Raw genomic sequence first — 23,266 nt, 5'->3', positions numbered from 1 at the left:
CCCACTTTGACATACAGAAAAGCCCTGGCATATTGAAATTGCAGATTGCTGGACCCCCATCTCCAGACTTTGATTCATCACATTCTAGATGTAACAAGAATTTCGATAAAGATTAAGGAGCCATGGCCGGGTGTGGTGGCTCACACCTATAATCCCGTAACTTTTGGAGGCCAAGGTGGACAGATCACTTGAGGTTAGGAGTTAAGAGACCAGCATGGCCAACATGGTGAAACCCCATCTCTACTGAAAATACAAAAATTAGTCGGGCATGGTAGCAGGTGCCTGTAATCCCAGTTAGTCAGGAAGCTGACACAGGAAAATTGCTTGAACCTAGGAGCCGAGATCATGCCACTGCATTCCAGCCTGGCAAGAGAGAGACTCCGTTTAAAAAAAAGGGGGGGCCAAGAGGAAAAACCTTGGGCTGAGGAATTAAGTCCTAAAGGACCACCTCATTCCTATCACACTGCCCCTGTTTAGAATGTGAACCATTAAAATGGAATCTTTCCTTTTGAGCCCCATCGAACAATTAGGGTACATTCTCCCATTCACTGTAAAATTCAGAATACAATACATGCAGACCTTTCAGTGATCAACAGGTATCATTCTGACTTTATAAACAGAAATGTTTAACTGGCCAATGCCTGTGTTGGTCTTATCTTTACCATATACTTTCTGAGGGAAGTCAGCAGAGGAACCCATGTCTTCATACCCTAAGTACTAGAACCTGGGCTCCCAATGCACACAGGATGTAGAGATGCCACTGAAGAACCTATACTCACACCACAAGGAAAAAGTAGTCAGCATTTAATGAATCTCCCTCCATGTGGCTTCAAGCCACCAGGACACAGGCCCCCCCAACACCCTTAATCTTCTCCTCAGCTCTTCTGCTGAAGAATTTAGCCTTCACGATGACAGGCTGCTTTGGGAGCTTTCCCTTTCCCAGAACTTTGTAGTAGCCCTGGAAGAACAGAGAAAAAAGTTTACAATACACTGTAGTAGGTACCTACTGCGTGATGGGTATGAGGAAAGACTGCCAGCCCACTTTCTAAATCCCTAGGCAGGGTATGTATGTTTCTGATCTGGGCACTAACGGGTGCACCAACTGCCCCCACCAGTGAATCAAGACCAGAAGATTCTCTTCGAGTACTCTAGCACACCAGGACAAGAGTTGTGTCAGGATGTGACTCTAGTCTCGGCAAAGCATAAGCCGCCTCCTGCTCAAAAACCCCCTGCTAAGCAAAAGAAGACAACCACCTTCCTGACCACTACAACTACTCAATGGACATTAAATAGGCTGGGAGGTCAATTTAAAGTGCCCCTAGGGTTCTGGCCTCTTAAGATTACTTCCATATTCATGAGAGTTAAGACTAACACAGGGACCAGAACCCCCCCACAAGGACAAAATACATCTGTTTTGGGGGAAAATCTCTTCAGATAATGTACAGCACTGAGTATCGATGGAACGTATTAGGATTCTATTATCTGGGGAACATGAAGGGCCAAGAGCTGTGCTCGATCAGAACCAGCTATAGTTCAAGCACGAAATGCAAACCTGATACAACCTGGGCAGTGACAGTAGGCACTGTTACTGACAGGGAAATACCTATGATAATTCTACCACAGGAAGAATCGATGTCTGGTAGGTAACTGGAAAGTACAGGTTATAAGTGGATTAGATTAAGCCAGGGTTTTTGTAAGGGAAGGTATGGAAGTATAGAAAAACATCCAATTAACTTACCGATCGCACCACATCAATGATGGGAGCAGCCCCAGTCTTGTTTTTAGCAGCATTCACCCGTGTCTGCTCACTGACCAAAGTCCACAATTTGTCAAGGTTGACAGTTGGGCAGAAGCTCTGGTTCCTCTTTAAGTGGTAATGCCTCATACCAACTTTCCCAAAGTACCCTGGGTGGCTAGGAAGAGATAACAACCACCTTCATACACACTCCAATTAAGATGCTATGTTTATCATCTTTATAGTTACCTCCCCCATTACAGTGTAAATTGTTCACTGATGTGGAGCAGTGTCAGGCACATGATACATCTGTTAACTTAAACAACGGTTTTAAAAACCACCAAAGACTATCATGAGGAAAAGGCTAGTCTTATTTCCTGGAACCAGGATAAACCACTGACAATGTCAGACGCAGGGCTGAGACTAAAATTCAAGTCACATAACAGCACTCTATGGAAAATCTACATACTCCTATAATAAAGGTCTTCCGAATAGCCAAAATTTATCATCCACTACTTTGTGAGTAGGTGAATGTGAACCATGTCTCTAACCTGGTGACTGACTGTGCCATAAGGCCCACAGCCAGTGAATAAGATCAGCAGTTACTCTCCGAGGACTCTAGCACACTCAGGCAATAGCCGATACCCAAGCGTGACTCTAGCCTCGATGACAGGTTTTCAGTTCACACCAAGTGTTAACTTGGTAAAAAAAAAGAGCAGTAGGCAAGGCTTGCTTCTAAACTTTTTGTTTAAGCCAGCCCTCTCTCTGCCCCTACCTCCCAAGCTGTGTCAAAAGCAGTCCAAGGACACTTACTATTTGTCGAAGTTGATCCGGTGGTGATGCAGACCACCAGCATTACCGCGGCCTCCGGGGTGCTTCCGGTGCTTGCCTGCAGGAATACAAAGCTACATGTGATGGCTCATGCCTGTAATCCCAGCACTTTAGGAGGCCGAGGTGGGCGGATCACCTGAGGTCAGGAGTTGGAGACCAGCCTGGCCAACACGGAGAAACCGCCGACTCTACGAAAAATAGAAAACTAGCCAGGCGTGGTGGCGCACACCTGTAATACCAGCTACTGAGGCAGGTGAACCGCTTGAGCCGAGATTTCGCCACTGCACTCCAGCCTGGGCAACAGTGATCATTTTTTTCCCCCGCCCCCCCCAAAAAGCTACATGCACCACACAGCCTTCTCATGCCTCTCAATACTTCCTCGTACAAAACCAGAGCGTTTCCCCAGACGTCTGTGTCCCGTTTACGCTGTTCCCACCCTACCGATGCCGGTTTCAGCAATGTGATTACTTCAGGATTCCGGGTGAAACATCTTTTCAGGTTCCACATTACAGCATTCCCACAGTACTCCATGTCTTCAACTAACCTAATACCGTGCCTGCTCAATTCCTATTACTCCACTGATGTGAAATTCCTTAGAACTGGAATACTACAGGATCCTCAGAAAAAAATCAACAGCTGTCCAACTTGACCCCACAAAAAGGACCTATTCTTATAGGTTACCGTTCTCCAGACTAGCTGATAAGCACCCGAAGAGAGCCCAAGGCCCACCCCGAGGGGAAGCCGGCACTCACCTATGCGGCCGTGGCCGTGGCTCACGTGGCCCCGAAGTTTCCGGGTCTTCCTCAGTCTGGATGGCTGTGTGGAAAAAGCTTGGTGGTAAGATCTAAGGAATCAGGGGCAGGGGGCGATGCCTGCCAGCTGTGAGATGGGCCTGTAAGCCTGTGGATCAAGGACCTAACTAATGCAGCGTTCGGGAAAGTTGAGGGTACCGATCGGCCTAGGGCCGTGCTCACCACGGTAGCGCCGGAGCCCGCGTGTCCTAGAGATCTGAACCGCGGGCCTAACAGACGGCTCCGGGAGCCCCGCCCCGGGCCCGCGCCGGCCACCCTGCCCTGCAGGCGGCCATGCGCAGCCTGGAAGCCCCGACCATGGTAGGGAGTGGATGACTAGGGGCAATGGGAATAGAGCTTAGAAGTCCTCGCCGGCAAGGAAGAGGACGCAAGAACCGAAACACCTACCATGTCGGCAGCCCAGACGAAAAAGGAAGGCCTTCCCCAAGTCTCGCGAGGTATCGGGTACGGGGGGCGGGGCCAAGTGTCTTACTTCCGGTCACGGAGGCCGGGCTTCGGGCGGGGCCTCTTGGTCTCGCGGGATTGCGCGTCTCCTAGTCGCCTCCTCTTTTTCGGGGTGGTGATCCCCCTCACAGAGTCTTGTGGTGGCGGTGTAACGGTCTCGGTGAAGCCCGCTGTGACAGGCTCGGAAGACGAGAACTGTTGAAGAATCGGGGCCAGGTGTGCTGTACTGCACGCCGCCCGTGCCTGCTTGAGCCGGCCCCTTTTCTGGCGCCTGGGCCAGGGAACCGCCTAAGCCGACCCTAAGGGCCTCGGTGTCAAGCTCCTCACCAAATGCGCCAGCCCTGAACCGCCCCGCGCGCCTCTCCAGTTCTTAGTGGTTTGCTCGGGGCTGGTGATAGTGGCGGCTGGTTTGTCTCCCGGCCGCAGTGCGGAACCGCGAGGCCCTGTTTAATCCTCAGTGTGACCACCTGGTGTCTCGCTCCGTTTACTGAAGCTCGGGCGGCTCCCGAAATGCCTCCTCCAGCTCACACTCCTGAGTGGGCACTCCGGCTTCCTTTCTCTTTTGCCCTTCTGCTATGATTTGGTTGTCCTCTCAGGTTTGAGCAACTTAAATCGGTTCAGGGACTTAGATGCCTGGTTGCTTTGTGGTCCTTTTAATCCAGATGTTGTAAATACTTTTTCTAAATGCCACATTTAGGCCAGGCGCGGTGGCTCACACCTGTAGTCCCAACACGTTGGGAGGTCGAGGCGGGAGGATTGCTTGAGGCCAGTAGTTCAACAACAGCCTGGGCAACATAGTGAGACCCTCGTCTCTACAAACAAAAGTAAATAAGTAAAAATAAATGCTGTTTTTGAATTTTCTCCAGAATCTACATAACACGCCTGTGACCCTTTCCTGGACACAATGCAGACATAGTTGCTCGCTTCCCCACCTGTACCACCACACGATCTAGTACAGCCCTTACGTAATTTATTGACCTACATTTGTCTTCCCTACTAGACCTAATTCCTTACGTGGTCAAGGACGGTTTTCTTTTACCCACACTCAACTAGTGATTGTTGAGTGAATAAATAAACTTACCCTCACCTCCTTGTCTTCACTAATAGCAGTGTGTCTTCTCTCTTAAGTCGGTTACTGCAGCCAGTGTTCAAGATCCCATCTCCTCGCTAGTCTATTAATAGATCCCATGGGAAAAATGAAATAAATTTTTAAAATCCCATCCCCTCAGTTATTCTCTGTGTGTATGTGTGAGCGTGAGCGTGTATTTATTTATTTTTATTTCTCTTGCCCCCTTCAGCTAAAATATAAAAATATCCAAAATTCTGGCCGGGCGCGGTGGCTCACGCCTGTAATCCCAGCACTTTGGAAGGCTGAGGTGGGCGGATTACGAGGTCAGGAGATCGAGACCATCCTGGCTAACACGGTGAAACCCCATCTCTACTAAAAATACAAAAAATTAGCCGGGCGAGGTGGCGGGCGCCTGTAGTCCCAGCTACTCGGGAGGCTGAGGCAGGAGAATGGCGTGAACCTGGAAGGTGGAGCTTGCAGTGAGCTGAGATCACGCCACTGCACTCTAGCCTGGGCGACAGAGCGAGACTCCATCTCAAAAAAAAAAAAAAAAGAAAAAAAAGAAAAAAAAAAAATCCAAAATTCTCCCATGTCCTTGCCCTTTCCTTTACAGCCAAGCTCCCCAAAAGAGTAGTCTACAAATCCTCCCATACATTGTTCCCTGCAATGTAGCTCACAGCCTGTGACTGCAATGAAATTGCTCTTACTAATGCCATTAATGAACCAGTTGCCAAATTGGACTCTTCCTATTCTTGATACCACTTGTTCTTTCTGTTGTACTTTATAATCTGTTGGCGTCTTTTTCTAGAGAAAGTCTTGCCTTCCTCCTACTCTTTGGTCACTTACCAGTCTTCTTTTCAGATTCTTGCAGCGTTGTCCACCATTTAAATGTTGATGTTCCTCAGCCTTCTGTCCTTGTCCTTATGTTTTCACAGTACATGATCTTCTTGGGTGGCTTCAATTCACATCCTTATTGCTGAGCTCCACATCCATATGGTCACTTAATTACTGGTTAGTATTCCTTGGACATTCTACAGACAAACATATCCAAAGAACTCAATCTTCACTGCTCACTGGTGCCTTCTCCTTTATTCTCTGTCTTGGTGAGTAGCACCATTGTCCACCTAGATAATGAAAATTGTCCCCAAGCCTTCTCTTCTTCTGCTGCACTGTCACCCTATCCTTTTGTTTCTGTTCTCTCTCTCCAATGTGCTTCCTCTGTTTAAGCCTTAGTGCCCCTGCATTCATTCAGGCTCGCATCATATCTCTTATCTGGAGTTTACAACACCTTCCTTTGTTCACTCTGCCTGCCTTCTAACCCTCCTCCAATCTCTGTATCCTTCACACCTCCACCAGGTTAGTATTCCAAAAACATGACTTCCATTCTTTTACTTACTTGATCAAAAAGTTCAATAGCTCCTTATGACCAACAGAATATAGCCCACTTGCCTTTCCAACCTTGCCTCAGCCTCTCCCTTACACAAGCTTTCTACTGCAGCCATGCTTGGTATATCCCATCTGCATTTTTGCCTTTGCTCATGCTGTTTCCCATCCCGGAGTGCCTATCCTCTTCCTGACCACGTGTCCTGAATCTTCCTCAGCCTTTAAGGTCCACCTTATATTCTGCTTCTTCCCAGAACACTTCAGTCTACAAGGATAACAACCAACATTTTCAGAGCACTTGGCAGTTTACAAAATGCATCTGCCTGAAGGTACAGCACTACTAGCCTCATTTTATGCGTGTGAAAACTGAAGCACAGAAGAATTGGGTGACTTGTCAGACGCTGCATAGGTGGTCAGCTACAGAGCCTGGGCATAGCCTTTAGTCTTCTCTCTCCAGATCCCCTGCTTTTACCTCAGTGACCAGTCCCTCTCTGACCTCACAGCATTGTGGTCTTCATCCTTCCATCAACCTTAATCACATACTGCATGTGACCAGCAGGAAGAGGGGTCTTGAGAGTAGGAGGTGAGATCAAAGAAGAGATCATCCTCTATTTGACATCAAAACTGGCCAGTAAGTGCACAAGAAATGAGCTGGGTTACCTGGAACCTAACCTTGGGAAGATGATCTGTCAATGCAGGTAAGCTGGGCAGAGCCTTGGGAGTGGAAGGGAACCATCAGGGGTATTAGAGCTGGGGGCTGCAATGAGGACCACCACTGCAAGGAGTTGGGGTAGGGTTCTAGGTGCTGAGACACTCCTGGATAGTTCGCCAGGTTCCTTGGTTATGGAGGAGCTACATCCTGTCCCTCAGGCCACCCGGCTGAACAGAAGACCTCCCAGAGTGGACCCAGCACTCCCCGTTGGGTTCTGTGCTCACCTAACATTCTTCTTATCAATGGTTTGATCTGGTTGTAGAGGGAGTACCCTGGGTAGTTATCTGGCTCTCTCCAGTTTTCTATCCAGCTCCCTCTCCTTCAAAAGGCAACCACATGACTTAAACACACAGCTCATGTGGGGTTTGTTCAGTGTGTGTCACTTTTCCTAGGTGGACAGAGGTCTGAGAGAGCAGACAAAGCTGAGTTCTCTGTCTGCAAAGTGGAGTAGCAGCCAGATATTTGGCATTAGGGGACCTGTCCCTCCCAACTAGGCACATGGGACATGACCTTTGGCCATGACTCCTGAGGGGTGTCCTTCTCTGTGACATCTCTTCTGAAGTACAGCATAGCTTTGTGACATCTCAGGCATCTGGGCTTCCTCAGAGTGTGAGGGCCTCAGAAAATACCTCAGAAATGAATGGAAGAGATGATACCAGGCAACATCCTGGTGAAGCAGGCAAGTGTGCTGATTTTTTGCTGCCCCGGGCCTCTCTCCAGGTGGCCTTGGGAACACATCATCACCCTGAAGAAGGCCCTGGTGATCTGTCTTCCTTTCTCTCTTTGCTGGGTTCCTGAATTCGACATCAGTCCTTCAGATAGCAGCAACATCCTGGATGGATCCAGCTCTGTTTTCTTGCTCTCCATCTTTAGATGTGGACATTTGGAAATACTATGTTTGTTTTCTTTTTTAAGTAGAGCACTGTTAATCAAGATGGGAAGAAGCAGTGTTTCTGCTTTTTTTCCAAGTGACAATTAGAGGAAAACTCAGAAATCCCAATTTATTTCAGAAAGACTTGAAAAAGTATACGTAATAGTACAACAGTAAAGAAAATTCTGAAAAAAATTTAAGTATAAGCAACTCAAATCATTCCACCCTATGGTGCCGTTTTCTGAGTATTACCTTTCAACCCTTGTATACGTGGAGACATAGCTGTCTGCAAAAAGTTGATGATCATAGTATACAAATTCTTTTGTATTCTGCTTTTTATTTAATACCATGGCAGTTTTTCGTATCACTAGCCAGTCTTCATGATTATTTTTAACAGCCGAAGAGTAATTTATTTTCAGCATGTACTATCATTTATTAAGCCACTTTGTTGTGTGTTTTGTTTTTTAAAAAAATTCTTACTGTATTCTTTGCTGTTAGAGACAATGATGGAATGAGCATTTGTATATAATATTTTCTTCTCCTGTTGAATAACTTGTCTAGGATAAATTCCCAGGAGTGAGACTGCTGGATTATATGGTATGAACATTTTTGTGATTCATTTTATGTTACTATGTATTTTTTCCAAAAAGATTGTGCCAATTTATTCACCAGCAATATGTACAGTTTCCAGTTTCATTCTAACCTCCCTAGCCTTGGGGGTTTTTGTTTGCCTTTATCAGTAGTTTTTGATATATGGCATTTAGGGAAATCCATAAGATCAGGTGGGGTTTTCTTCAGCACAAAGTAAAAATAATCTAATTGGAAGATTAGGGATTTTTAGGAGTCTTTCTTTCCAGTGTTGGATAGATTGTTCTACATGGCAATTATATTCCTAAAGCTTTGTTGGAAACTAGGGTGGAAAACCGTGCTGCCATTAAACTCAGAGTAACAAAACATGAAAAGAGAAATTCTAGAGTCTTTGCGAACAGTTTATACAATAGCAGAAAAAAGGAGTTACGTATTTGGGTTTTAATTTAATTTCAGAGGATAAAATTAATGGAAAGAACAGAAACTTGGGTTCATTGCCTAGTTCTGTTTTTGTTGTTGTTGTTGTTGTTTTTAAAGATAGGGTCTTATATGTGGCCCAGGCTGGTCTCAAACTGCTAGCCTCAAGCAGCCCTCCTACCTTGACCTCCCAAAGCACTGGGATTACAGGCGTGACCATCACGCCCAGTCTCCTAGTTATGTTTTTTTTTTTTTTTTGAGACGGAGTCTCGCTCTGTCACCCAGGCTGGAGTGCAGTGGCTGGATCTCAGCTCACTGCAAGCTCCACCTCCCGGGTTTATGCCATTCTCCTGCCTCAGCCTCCCGAGTAGCTGGGACTACAGGCGCCTGCCACCTCGCCTGGCTAGCTTTTTGTATTTTTTAGTAGAGACGGGGTTTCACCATGTTAGCCAGGATGGTCTGAAACTCCTGACCTCGTGATCCGCCCGTCTCGGCCTCCCAAAGTGCTGGGATTACAGGCTTGAGCCACCGCGCCCGGCCTCTAGTTATGTTTTTACTAACTGAATTGTATTGAACAAATAGCATATTCTCTTTGAATCTGTTTTCTAGTCTGTATAATGAAAAAATAATGAGATTAATTCATGCATTTTATAAGTATTAATTGAGTGTGTACTATGTTCCTGCACTAGGTGTCAGGCAAGTGAAGGGCAGGTACAATTGTGAATAGGGAAGGGCAAAAGTCCTTCCCTAAGACTATGTCTAAGACATACATTAAACAAGCAAACAGATAATGTGTCATATATAACACAGCCTAGGAAAGAGTAGGTACTCTCATTACCTACTCTTTCTCCCTAAAATGAGTGTTATTTTTATGATAATTTGTTCTGTACCCCTCATGCAAACTATCTTTGAAATTCTTATTCCTAATGTGATGTGGAATGACTTGTTCCATTATTCCTTGGCAAGCTTAAGGTACTCCAGTCAATATTTTCCTTTTCTTAAATACAGATGTGGTAAGATGTTAAAAGGAGGTGGTTTGTGGCAAGGTAATGTCTTAAAATTTAACTTTTTACCAACATTTTAAAATTTAAATAAAAATAAGAATTTCTGGGGTTTTGGAAAACTAAGATTTGGAGACACTAGACCCACATTCTTTTAAGTAAAGCACTTTATTCATATAGATTGCCCAGCCCCTGTAGGCATTTGAATTTACTATCTTGGCGTAAGTACAGTCTTCCAAACTCTGTCCCCTCCACTCTTCTAGGTCAGGGGAGATAAGAAGGAGAGGGAAGAACTAATTTATGATGAAAGCAGCCACAGAAAGGGGGCAGAAATGGGGTCATTTGACCCTTCCTCTTCTCAAATCAGAAACTCATTGCGTGGATGTGCCTTTAAATTAAACTTTTACTTTCATGGAGTAACTTCAATGGCTTTCTAAGACATAAATGAGATGCCTGCTTCTTTATATTCTTACCCTGTGTAGTACTTGCTGGTGGTGGAAAGTCATGATACCTCCCTGAATTCCCAGGATTGTGATGCAAGGTCTAATGCAGTAGTTCTCAAAGTGTGATCTGTAGACTGTATGGGGTAGGGGGTCCCTGAGATCGTTGAAGGGGGTCCCCAGGTCAAAACAATTTTAATAATAAAGGTAACGTGTTATTTGATCTTTTCACTGGTTGACATTTGCACTGATGCCAAAGCAATGTTGTATAAAACTGCTGATGTTTTGGGCACCGAACCGGAACAAAACATTATATTCTTTACCACTAGGCATCTGCCAGTAGTAGTAGTAGTAGTAGTAGTAGCAGAAGGAGGAGGAGGAAGAGGAAGAGGAAGAGGAAGAGAGTTTACCTGAAGAAAGTCCATCAGTGATGAAGTGGTAACAATTTTTATTAAATCTCAATCTTAAATTCTTAAGTACTTTTTTAGATTTCTTTTTGATATTCTGTGTGAAGAAAAAGTGTTCCTGCTACATATCAAAGTGAGAAACTGTGCTTGTGCTATTGAGTTGCAAGTTAAACTAGCCTTTTAAAAAATGAAACATCACGGACAGGTGTGGTGGCTGACACCTGTAATCCTTGGGAGGCCGAGGCAGGTGAATCACGAGGTCTGGAGATCGAGACCATCCTGGCCAACATGGTAAAACCCCGTCTCTACTAAAAATACAGAAATTACCTGGGCGTGGTGGTGCATACCTATAATCCTAGCTACTTAGGAGGTTGAGGCAGGAGAATCACTTGAACCAGGGAGCCGGAGGTTGCAGTGAACCAAGATCGCACCACTGCACTCCAGCCTGATGACAGGGCAAGACTCCATCTAATAAATAAATAAATAAATAAATATGAATAAATAATGAAACATCAGTATTACACGAAAGGACAACTGGCAGGCGGGGCACGGTGGCTCATGCCTATAATCCCAGCGCTTTGGGAGGCCAAGGCAGGTAGATCACCTGAGGTCGGGAGTTCAAGATCAAACTGACCAACATGGAGAAATCATGTCTCTACTAAAAATACAAACTTAGCAGGGTGTGGCAGTGCATGCTTGTAATCCCAGCTGCTTGGGAGGCTGATGCAGGATAATCACTTGAACCTGGGAGGCGGAGGTTGCAGTGAGCCAAAATCATGCCATTGCACACTCCAGTCTGGGCAACAAGAGCAAAACTCTATCTCAAAAAAAAAGAAAAAAAAAAAAAAAAAACAAAACAATAACTGGCAGACAAACTGTGGTTAATCAGACTTGGGAATTTGTCAGATATTTTCTCAAAAGTGAAATGACAGTATTTGTTGCCAATGATAAAATTCAAGTGTTCAAGCAAAAGTTAGAATTCTGGTACAGTTTTTGCTGCCTCCCTGAGTTTGGCAGCTTCTCAATACTTAAAAGAAATTTCTGATGAGATTAGAGGTGATTCTAAAGAATGTGATTTTTTTGTTATTGTGTAATGAAATGTGTCGATATTTGGAACATCTGCTTAAGTCATTGAACTGGTATTTTCCAAATAACCAATGCTTGGTGTTAAAAAATTATGCCTGGGGATAAGAGTAGTTCAAAGAGCAAGATCAGCAGATTTTAATATAACAGAAAAAGAAAAGTTTGGTTCAGAGTCTACGTTATAAATAACATTTAAGAAACTACTACCACTTGTTGAATTTTGGTGTGGTATCAAAGAATATCCACAATTACCTGATAAGGCTATTAAAGTACTCCTATCTTTTCCAGCTGTATGTCTGTGTGAGACTGGATTTTCCTCATATACTATAAACAAAAGAACATATAACAGATTGACTGCAGAAGCAGGTATGGGAATCCAGCCGTCTTCTATTAAGCCAGAGGTTAAAGAGTTTGGTGCATATGAGAAACAATGTGACTCTTCTCATTAAATTAATTTTTATGAAAGAAGTTAATTTTTTTTTTTTTTTGAGACGGAGTCTCGCTGTGTTGCCCAGGCTGGAGTGCAGTGGCCGGATCTCAGCTCACTGCAAGCTCCGCCTCCCGGGTTTACGCCATTCTCCTGCCTCAGCCTCCCGAGTAGCTGGGACTACAGGCGCCCGCCACCACGCCCGGCTAGTTTTTTGTATTTTTTAGTAGAGACGGGGTTTCACCGTGTTAGCCAGTATGGTCTCGATCTCCTGACCGCGTGATCCGCCCATCTCGGCCTCCCAAAGTGCTGGGATTACAGGCTTGAGCCACCGCGCCCGGCCAGAAGTTAATTTTTTTTTAGGCTGGGTGCAGCTTGCTCACGCCTATAATCCCAGCACTTCGGGAGGCCAACATGGAGGATCACTTGAGGCCAGGAGTTTGAGACCAGCTTGGGCTACATAGCAAGACCTGGTCTCTACAAAAATAAAAATAAAAATAAAATAGTTGGGGGTGATGGCACATGCCTGTAGTGCTAGCTGCCTAGGAGGCTGAAGCAAGAAGTTTGCCTGAGCTCAGAAGTTTGAGGCTGCAGTGAACTTTGCACGACTGCCCTCCAGCCTAGGCAACAGAGCAAAACCCTGTCTTAAAAAATAAATATATAAATAAATAAAAGGAAAAAAGGAAATAGTTATTTTTTCCTAATAAGTATGTTATTTGTGTTAACATATAGCAGGTTTATTATGTTATGAAAATTAATGTTTTAAAATTTTCTCAGCTTTAACTTCTAATGTGATAAATAGCAATAGATATAACTCACATAAATAAACTCTCTTTGGGGTCTTCAATAAGTAAACATATGTAAAGGGGTTCCCAAGACCAAAAAGTTTGAGAACTACCGGCCCAATGAAATAAACTCAGGCATACTTGAACCTTCTAATAGGGACTGTCCTCATCTCTAATCATGCTGCTGCTATGGCTGTTTTCTGCTAAATAATTCCCAGAAGGAATTAGAAGTGCACATCTATCTATGGCTTTATGTAGTGGCATCTTTCTGGACCCCAGGCAGCCTGGCCTCTCCCAGCCCCATCACCCTTCCTCCTTCCTGAAGGCTTGGCTCCTAAAGACTTCATACTGGGGTGAAATTTTTCTCAAACTTGCATAATTACCGAGACCCAGATTTGAATTAAATGATTTGTATTTTGTTTCTTAAATAAGTACAAATATAAAACTAGGTACAACTTCCTTTGGCCTTTAGTTTTTATACAACTATAAAACTGAATACAGTTTATAAATTATAAAAAACTATAAAGTCATCAAATTAATATTAATTTCACATGTACTTGATGTTTTTCTAAAGTAAACTATCATTAAGACTTAAATGTGGTGCTCACTCTTGTAGCTAAGTTCAGCAAACATATGCCACAATGATGATGGCTCAATTTTCCCACTTCCTTTCTCTGTTCCAAGTACTGTAAAACATGCATCATTTTGTGCCACAATGTCGTTTAGACTTCAAGTGGCAAGAATACATTATTTGTGTATTAAGTCTGCTCCTCTCTCAGCTCATTAACCTGAGACAAGTAATACTGCCTGGTGTGTACTAGATCCTAGGCTCTTAACACTACCCCCAAAATCATATTGTGGTAGATACGTAGATAATCCAGACTATAGTTTTTAAAACTTTATTATCACAATGAAACACTGGTTTTAAAAAATGAGAGGACAGAACTCATGAAAATATGTCTGTGGACCTCAGCTTGAGAACATTTCACTAATTAAGAGTGTGGGTCAGGTGTGGTGGCTCACACTTGTAATTCCAGCACTTTGGGAGGCCAAGGCAGGCAGATCACTTGAGTCCAGGAGTTTGAGACCAGCCTGGGCAACATGGTGAAACTCTGTCTACTAAAAATACAAAAAATTAGCCACGTGTGGTGGCATGCACCTGTCATTCCAGTTACCTGTGAGTCTGAGGTGGGATGAGATGAGAAGATCACTTAAGCCTGGGGAAGTCAAGGCTGCAGTGAGCTGTGACTGTGCCGCTGCACTCTAGCCTGGGCCACAGAGTGAGACCCTGTCTTAAAAAAAAAAAAAAAAAAGACTGGAGTCCCAAATCAAACTGACCTGGATTTGAATTTGGACTCTGCCATTTGCCATCTGTTTTTGTACATGACCCAACCTCTCTAAGCCTCTTTCCTCAGCCTGTCCCTCTTGGTTTTATTTAATTTGTAAAAGTGTCTTAACCCCTTTGAAATACAGTATGTAAAGTGCCTGTCATAAACTTGTCAATAATGCAGTTTTCTTCCTTTTTCCAAAATTAAAACTTAGGTCAAGCTTTCCTACCAATAAGGAGAGGCACAGGTCTGGGACACTTTTGAAGGGTTTGTTTGCCTTCAAACAAAAGCAGACACCTCCAGACTTTGTTTTCCACGGCAGAGATGGCTGGACTGTCTTTTTGGTCCCAGGTGAGGAACTGTGGCTGAGGCGTGAGCCTCCAGCTCTGGGGAGGAACATGGCCTGGACTTTTGAGGCCTTGTTCTCCGAGGCCCCTCTGGCCTGTACAAGATTTTTTTCTGCCCAAAAGAAATAGATCACTCTGCTTTGTGCTTCAATTACAGGGAGTGGAGCTGGCTCGCTCTACACACTGCTTCTCACCTTAGCGTATCCATGGAAAAGCCCTGGTTCTGGGCATAGGCATGGCTGTGGACATGGGCATGAGCTTTATGGGGCTGCCACTAGTTGGCCAGAAACCCTGCCCTAAGAGTGGACAGATGGAGGCTGTGGTAATGACCTGGTCATTGTGCCCTCACGACTTGCCAGGTGTGGGCCCTCATCTCCTATCCTGCCAGCAGTTGCTCTGTAAGGACTGCTTCCAGGGCTTGATACAGGAGCTAGGGCAGATTGCCAAGGCTCATGAGACTGTTGCAGATGGTAAGTACAAAGGACCGCAAGTTCACCTCCCACTACATAACAGGTCTCTTCCTGTTTCATAGGAACTGAATTTCAGGTGTAGAAAGAATCAGAATTTAAATGCCCAAGGGACACTCATTGCTGAAAGCAATCTTTGGGGGAATCTGTGAGACAGAGCGAATCCTCTTGATGCCTGATATATCTGTTTTGTAAGCTGGAACTTTTCATGCTTGGGATTTCCTTAAATTGGTGGCAGACTAAGAAGCCTGGGAAGGTTTTGATTCAAAGTTTGGCTACCTCCCCAGATGGAGAGGATGTGTTGTTCTGACTCACTAAAACTCCAAGGCAGAGAGAGAATGACTGGCCTCCTAGGATTAGTCAGGAACAGATTTTGAATAGAATCACACTGACTAGTGAACTATTCAGTATTTAAGCTGCTGCCCAGCAGGGAGGAGCCTGTGTCTTGCTCCAGAATGTCACGTTTCCTAGGAAACAGTCTCATTGGGAACTGTGCAGTCACTGGAGATGGGAACCGCGTCCCTTCATTTTACTATTCTAGCACAGGACATGTCACATAGGCACAGTGAGTGTCCATTGAATGAAATTTTGCAGTGAGAAAGTCAAATAGGTTGGCAACACTTAGAAATATCATTGTTGATCTTTTCTGTTTGTTTTGTTCTCTGCAGTATTTCCCAAGTGATTTGAAACATGAATCGAGGCTCTCTGTGAGGCGTTATAGCACTAGTTAAAAATGGGAACTTCCAAAGTGCTGGGATGACAGGCGTGAGCCACTGCACCTGGCCCACACTCTTAATTAGTGAAATGTTCTCAAGCTGAGGTCCACACACATATTTTCATGAGTCCTGTCCAATAATTTTTTAAAACGAGTGTTTCACTGTGATAATAAAGTTTTAAAAAGTGTAGTCTGGATTATCTAAATATTTAAGCCCTCTGAACCCATGTGCAAGCTACCTTGCCTCTCAGAGTCTGCTGAGAGTTTGGAGTACAGGGGAGATATGATCTATTTTGATTTTTTTACATTAATATATTATTGTTAAACATAAACTTAGTTTTTCCTTAATCTTAATTTTAATTAACAAATCTTATTCTCTTTATAAGTGGCATAAATTTTAACAATGCCATTTAAAGAGCCTTTGATTAATATGTGAACTTATTTACAAATTTTGTTAATATTGGCTTTTATAAAATAAAACGTAATTTATTTTCTTTGTAAGTACTACAGTTATCTAGCAAATAGGCATTCCTAATTACTTAAAGAACTCTTGAAAATCCAGTGAGTTAAATGTATAAATATGGTGAATCACAAATATATCTTAAAAGTTCCAGCATTATAGAAAACCAAATACTTCATGTTCTCACTTATAAGTGGGAACTGAAGATTGAGTACATATGGACACAGAGATGGGGATAGCAGATACTGGGACCTACTTGAGGGCGGAGGGTGGGAGGAGAGTGAGGGTCAAAAAACTACATATCAGGCCTTGTACGGTGGCTCATGCCTATAATCCTAGCACTTTGGGAGGCTGAGGTGGGCAGATCATCTGAGGTCAGGCGTTCGAGACCAGCCTGGGCAACATGGTGAAACCCCGTCTGTACTAAAAATGCAAAAATTAGCTGGGCATGGTGGCACATGCCTATAGTCTCAGCTGCTTGGGAGGCTGAGAGGCATGAGAATCACTTGAACCCGGGAGGTGGAAGTTGCAATGAGCCAAGATCACACCACTGCATGCCAGCCTGGGTGACAGAGTGAGACTCTGTCTCAAAAAATAATAAAAAATAAAAACAAAACAAGACAAAACAAAAAACTACCCATCAGGTACTGTGATTATTACCTGGGTGATGAAATAATCTATACACCAAACCCCCTATGACACACAATGTACCTATATAACAAATCCTAAGTATGTACCCCTGAACCTAAAATAAAACTTAAAAGAAACAAATGAGGTGGTCAGGTTTGGTTCAGTTCCAGTGCCGAAGGACAGAGGAGAGGGCTGATTTCTATGTTAGTCCCTCAGGTTTCATGCTGTGTTACTTAACAATCTCTGATCCTGGCCCCACAGCCCTTGGACAGACCTGAGGCCTGAGTGATAGGTGGCTGCCATTGGGGGCTGTGAATAAAATCCCAAAAAGAGTTTTGTTTTGTTTTGTTTTGTTTTTGAGACAGTGTCTCGCTGTGTCACCCAGTCTGGAGTGCAGTGGGTGCGATCTCGGCTCACTGCAGCCTCTGCCTCCCGAGGTCAGGTGATTCTTCTGCCTCAGTCTCCCAAATAGCTGGGACTACAGGCACGTGCCACCACACCCAGCTAATTTTTGTATTTTTAGTAGAGACAGGGTTTCACCATGTTGGCCAGCTGGTTTTGAACTCCTGACCTCAAGTGACCTGCCTGCCTCGGCCTCCCAAAGTGCTGGGATTACAGGCGTGAGCCACTGCACGTGGTCCTAAAGGAGTTTTATTAAAATCATGTTGGACAATGAGGATGCAAGGTATTTGGTACCAGTGATTTCAGCAGTATTGACAGTATGAAGGATGGTGCCTGTGACTTTACCATAATTCTTCAGTAATGGTAAATAACACTGTTGGTATTAGCAGCAATAGGAGATGGCAATCTCAATACATCAACATAAGGCAGTCTGTGCTTTGGACCAAATGACATTGGGCCTCTGCAGCAGTGGTGGCACCTTTTGCTAGCTTTGGTGATGGTGCCCTTCATGACTATAGGGATTTAAAGATAGTCACAGTTCTTTTCTGCCACCCATCCCACCAAGAGGTGAAGTCTATTTCTGTTTCCCTTGAATCTGTATTGGTCCTAGGACTTAGTTTAACCACTGGAATGTGGCAGAAATATTGCTGTGTAACTTCAAAGGCTGGGCCTCAGGAGATCTGCAATGTCTAAGTTTGCTGGTTGGAATATGCCATCTTGGAATCCAATCTCCATGCTGTGAGTAAGCCCAAGCAGTCACATGAAGAGTAGAACTGAGGTTTCTGCCTGACAACCAATACAAGTTGCTAGCCATGAGTGAGGCTGTTTTGGACTGGGCCATCCCAGTATCCCAGATGACATCACTGAAGCACAAGAACTACTCAGTCAACCCATGAATCACTGAAAGTAATAAACTTCTGATGTTTTAAGCCATGAAAAAAAGGTTCCAGCATTGTTGGGTTAATATATATAATATATAAAGAACTCCTACAACTCAACAATAAAAAAAACCCGATTTTAAAATGGGCAAAATATTTGAATATACATTTCTCCAAAGATGAAGTACAAATACCAATAAGCCCAAGAAAAAATACTCAACATCACTAATCACTAGGGAAATGCAAATCAAAACCATGATGAGAAACCACCTCAAGCCCATTAGGATGGCTATCAAACAAACCAAAAAAATCCCAGAAAATAATAGATGTTGACAAGAATGTAGAGAAATTGGAATACTTGTGCACTGTTGGAGGGAATATAATACAGTGTGGCTGCTGTGGAAAATATGGTAGTTCCTCAGAAAATTAAAAATCAAATTATCATATGATCCAGTAATTCCACTTTTGGATATATGCTTAAAAGAATTTAAAGTAGGGACTTGAAGAGATATTTGTACACCCATGTTTCTAGCAGCATTATTTGCAATTGCCAAAAGGTAGAAGTAACCCAAGTGTTAATCAACAAATGAATGGATAAACAAAATGTAGTATGTACATATAGTGGAATATTATTCAGCTTTAATAAGGAAGGAAGTTCTGACACATGCTACAACATGGAAGAAGCTTTAGGACATTATGCTAAATGAGGTAAGCCTGTCATAAAAGGGCAAGTACTGTATGATTCCAGTTACATGAGATATTTAGAGCAGTCAGCTTCATAGAGATAGAAACTAGAAAGGTGATTTCTAGGGACTGGGGGAATGGGGAGTTGTTGTTTGATGGGTATAGAGTTTCAGTTTGACCATTTTTTTAATGGGGTTATCATTTGTTATTGTCGAATTGTAGAATTTCCTTACACATTCTGGATACCAATCTCTTATTAGATATATGATTTGCAAATATTTTCTCCCATTCCGTGAGTTGCTTTTTCATTCTGTTGATAGTGTCTTGGGATGCGCAAAGTTTTAAATTTTCGTGAAGTCCAACTTATCTGTTTTTTGTTGTTGTTGTTTGTGCTTTTGGTGTCACATTCAAGAAATCATTGCCAAATCCAATGTCATAAATATTTTCCCCTTTGTTTTCTTCTAGGAGTTTTATAGTTTTAGCTCTTAAGTTCAGGTCTTTGATTTCTCTTAAGATTTTTAACGTGAACGAATTATGCATGTGTCAAGGCTGTGTTTGACTCTAAAAGGAGAATATTAAATTCATATTAATAGGCTGGGTGCTGTGGTGGCTCACGCCTGTAATCCTAGCACTTTGAGAGGCCAAGCAGGTGGATCACCTGAGGTCAGGAGTTCAAGACCAGCCTGGCTAACATGGTGAAACCCTGTCTCTACTAAAAATACAAAAAAAAAGTTGCTGAGTTTGGTGGCAGGTGCCAGTGGTGGCAGACACCAGCTACTCGGGAGGCTCAGGCAGGAGAACCACTTGAACCCCGGAAGTGGAGGTTGCAGTGAGCTGAGATCGCGCCACTATACTCCAGCCTGGGCGACAGAGTGAGACTCCATCTGTCTCTCTCTATATGTGTGACAGTTACCTGGATCATAATATTTGTTGCCGAGTTATTCTAATTGCAATGAAGAATAAAAACCAAAAGCTTTAGTGTCAGTATATTTGGCCATCTGAGTGTCATTCCTGATCTGCCTGCCATTACTAGTTGTGTAAAAACCAAGAGGTTTTTTTTTTTTTTTTTTGCCTGTAAAATGAGGTTAATGGTGATAGTTACTAACTCATGGGACTGTTGTGAAGATTATATGAGGACATATACATAAAGCCTTCTGTACTATGCCTCATTTATAGAAAGAAAGAAATGTTAAAAAAAAAAAAAGTGCTGTTATTAGAACTTGAGAAGATGTAAATAGGGGAAAAAAGCCTGTTAGATGGAAACATGCTTAATTTGGAACCAGAGAGGCAATTTCTCATATAATATGTGTACTATGTGGCATCTTATATTCTTTTCTTTTTTCTTTTTTTTTTTTGAGGCGGAGTTTTGCTCTTGTTGCCCAGACTGGAGTGCAATGGTGTGATCTTGGCTCACTGGAACCTCCGCCTCCTGGGTTCAAATGATTCTCCTCCCTTAGCCTCCCAAGTAGCTAGAATTACAGGTGCCCACCACCATGCCCGGCTAATTTTTTTGTATTTTTAGTAGAGACGGGATTTCGCCATATTGGCCAGGCTGGTCTGGAACTCCTGACCTCTGGTGATCCGCCCACCTCGGCCTCCCAAAGTGCGGGGATTACAGGAGTGAGCCACTGTGTCCGGCTTCTTATATTCTTTTTTTTTTTTTGAGACGGAGTCTTGCTCTGCCGCCCAGGCTGGAGTGCAGTGGCCGGCTCTCAGCTCACTGCAAGCTCCGCCTCCCGGGTTCACGCCATTCTCCTGTCTCAGCCTCCCGAGTAGCTGGGACTACAGGCGCCCGCCTCGTCGCCCGGCTAGTTTTTTGTATTTTTTAGTAGAGACGGGGTTTCACCGTATTAGCCAGGATGGTCTCGATCTCCTGACCTCATGATCCGCCCGTCTCGGCCTCCCAAAGTGCTGGGATTACAGGCTTGAGCCACCGCGCCCGGCCTCTTATATTCTTTAGTAGGTCTGATGGTCTGGCTAGGCCATGGTTACCTTCCACATTTGCATTTATGGGTAAAAAGTTGAATAAACTTCCTCTTTTTTTATTTTTTTGAGACGGAGTCACGCTCTGTTATCCAGGCTGGAGTGCAGTGGCGAGATCTTGGCTCACTGCAAGCTCTGCCTCCCAGGTTCGTGCCTTTCTCCTGCCTCAGTCTCCCGAGTAGCTGGGACTACAGGCGCCCGCCACCACACCTGGCTAAGTTTTTTGTATTTTTAGTAGAGACGGGGTTTCACCGTGTTAGCCAGGATGATCTCGATCTCCTGATTAATGATCTGCCCGCCTCGGCCTCCCAAAGTGCTGGGATTACAGGTGTGAGCCACTGCGTCCGGCCTAACTTCCTCTTTATTACTTGGAACTATTAGGACCCTATGTGGTGTGGTATTTGTTGGTTTGTATGTCTGTCTCTCCCTCATGGATATTTATTGACTACTATGTGCCAGGCTGTATGGCATTTAGGGTACAGAGATGAAAAGACAGAGCCCTTGACTTCAAGGAGCTCATAGTCTATGAATGACAGCCAAATAAACAGGTGATAATAATACAGTGAGGAGCAGATTGTTTAAAGTTCAAGTAAAGGATCAATAACTCTGGTAAGTTCTCCATGCACTAGGACTGACAGATATCAGTTGCCCACTGAATATTTTCTGAAGGATCAAAAGAATGGCTCCCAAATCAGCTGTCTGATGAAAGGCAGAGCTGTCACCTATCTCTGGCTAGCCTAGTGAAATACCCAATACCTGAACTTAGATTTCTGGTCTGTAGTTTGAGAAGCCATGTTTGGAGAGAGTTAGTAAAGTCACTTTGTCCAGCAGAGTAGGAACACAGGCTTTCCGGAAAGTTTATCCTCTTTCTGTGAATCTGGGCAGAAATCTGTGTGTGTGTGTGTGTTTTTTTTTTTTTTTTTTTTTTTTTTTTTAAGTAAAATGTGGGAGCCCGTAGAGGGATGGCAGGGGAGGCGGATAGAGGCCGAGGAATAAACAGTTTCGTAGCTTCAATGCCTCCAACCGGATGGAGCCACACTGGGGCCGAGTTCATTTCCATAAACCTGTTTCTCCTGCTTCCTGGGCAGAGCCGAGCAGTTGCTATGTTGAATGGAAGAAGGGCTGTGCCTGGGCTCAAGGTCTGTCCAGCTGGTTTTCGACTCTAATTCCTCAACAGAGCCTCCCCAGGCCTGTACTCCTGCTCTGGGGCTTGGAACTGAGGGGATGGCATGAGGTAGGCATCTTCCTATTCATCCAGATGGTGCCTTTCATGTCTGTAACCCCACAACCCAACACAGGACATGATGCAGGAGAGGAGGTCTTAAGTGAATATTTATTGAATAAATGACTTAATTAATAAAGCCTGAGTAGAAGGCTTTTTTCACTTGTGATACTGTCCCTTTTTGTTCTTCAAGTGGGAGGTACAAAACACATTTATCAAGCACTTACTGGTTGGCAGACACAGCAGCCTTATAAAGGGGGTATTAGTACTCCCATTTTGTAGATGAAAAATGTGGGGATTGGGATACTTATAGACAACTACTTGGGATATTTATTAACAACTACTGCCTAGTAAGGTCAAATTCAGGTTCACCTGTCTTCAAAGCTTGTGATCAACATCGTGGCACTTTGCTCAGGGGGAGAGTCCACACTCACTTAGAATACCAAACTGATGAGGAGATTCCACGGAGAATCTTTGAAGAAAGAACAAACTCTGCAGCCTGAGCCATGCAAATATAAATATTTTTTAATTAAAAAAGTTTTTAACTGACATGTAAAACTGTGTATTTACAGTGTACAACATGATGTTTTGAAGTATAAATACATTGCAGAATGACTAAATCTAGCCAGTTAACATACACATCACCTCACATAATTATCATTTTGGTGGTGAGAACACTTTACATCCATTCTCCTGGCATCTTTCAAGCATATAATATATTATTAACCACACTTATCATGCTGTACAATGAATCTCTTGAACTTATTCCTGCTATCTAACTTGGATTTTTGTATGCTTTGACCAACATCTCCCTAACTACCCTTGCCCCCTGCCAACGACTCTAGACCCTGATAGCCGCTTTTATACTGTCTGCTTTTATGAGATCAGTTTTTTTAGATTCCACATGAGTGAGCTTATACAGTATTTGTCTTTCTGTGCCTGGCTTATTTCACTTACAATGTGCTGTAGATACAACCATGTTGTCACAAATGACAGGTTTTCCTCTTCTTTTTTTTTTTTTTAAATGGTTGAATAGTATTGTGTGTATATATATATATATCACATTTTCTTTATCCATTCATCAGTAGACACAGGTTGATTCCCTGTCCTGGCTATTGTGAATAATACAGCTATGAACATGGGAG

At 43.6% G+C, this 23,266-nt stretch overlaps 1 protein-coding gene, 2 long non-coding RNA genes and 2 other non-coding genes across 5 annotated transcripts; 2 read left to right on the top strand and 3 right to left on the bottom strand.

Annotated features, from left to right (window-relative positions):
* Positions 1-787: 787 nt before the first annotated feature.
* RPL27A (ribosomal protein L27a) lies at positions 788-4,208 on the bottom strand. Its single transcript, XM_010384852.2, has 5 exons — positions 3,766-4,208; positions 3,319-3,382; positions 2,549-2,624; positions 1,739-1,913; positions 788-958 (listed from the first exon to the last, which is right to left on the bottom strand). The coding sequence occupies exons 1-5, from the start codon at positions 3,766-3,768 to the stop codon at positions 830-832; spliced, it is 447 nt and encodes a 148-aa protein (XP_010383154.1). The 5' UTR covers positions 3,769-4,208; the 3' UTR covers positions 788-829.
* On the bottom strand, positions 1,067-1,197 carry LOC115893757. Its single transcript, XR_004053812.1, has one exon. It is a non-coding gene; the product is annotated as a small nucleolar RNA SNORA3/SNORA45 family (small nucleolar RNA).
* Positions 2,274-2,403, bottom strand: LOC115893758. The gene has a single exon (XR_004053813.1). It is a non-coding gene; the product is annotated as a small nucleolar RNA SNORA3/SNORA45 family (small nucleolar RNA).
* A 2,659-nt stretch (positions 4,209-6,867) lies between the features above and the next one.
* LOC104679321 lies at positions 6,868-15,349 on the top strand. Its single transcript, XR_750318.2, has 4 exons — positions 6,868-6,905; positions 12,082-12,159; positions 14,548-14,684; positions 14,838-15,349. It is a non-coding gene; the product is annotated as an uncharacterized LOC104679321 (long non-coding RNA).
* On the top strand, positions 9,529-11,204 carry LOC104679320. The gene is made up of 2 exons (XR_750317.2): positions 9,529-10,648; positions 10,693-11,204. It is a non-coding gene; the product is annotated as an uncharacterized LOC104679320 (long non-coding RNA).
* Positions 15,350-23,266: the final 7,917 nt, after the last annotated feature.

This window comes from Rhinopithecus roxellana, chromosome 15 (genome assembly GCF_007565055.1).
Source record: "Rhinopithecus roxellana isolate Shanxi Qingling chromosome 15, ASM756505v1, whole genome shotgun sequence".
Taxonomy (NCBI): domain Eukaryota; kingdom Metazoa; phylum Chordata; class Mammalia; order Primates; family Cercopithecidae; genus Rhinopithecus; species Rhinopithecus roxellana.
The sequence above is the reverse complement of the archived record's forward strand: the minus strand, read 5'-3'. Positions and strand labels throughout refer to the sequence as shown.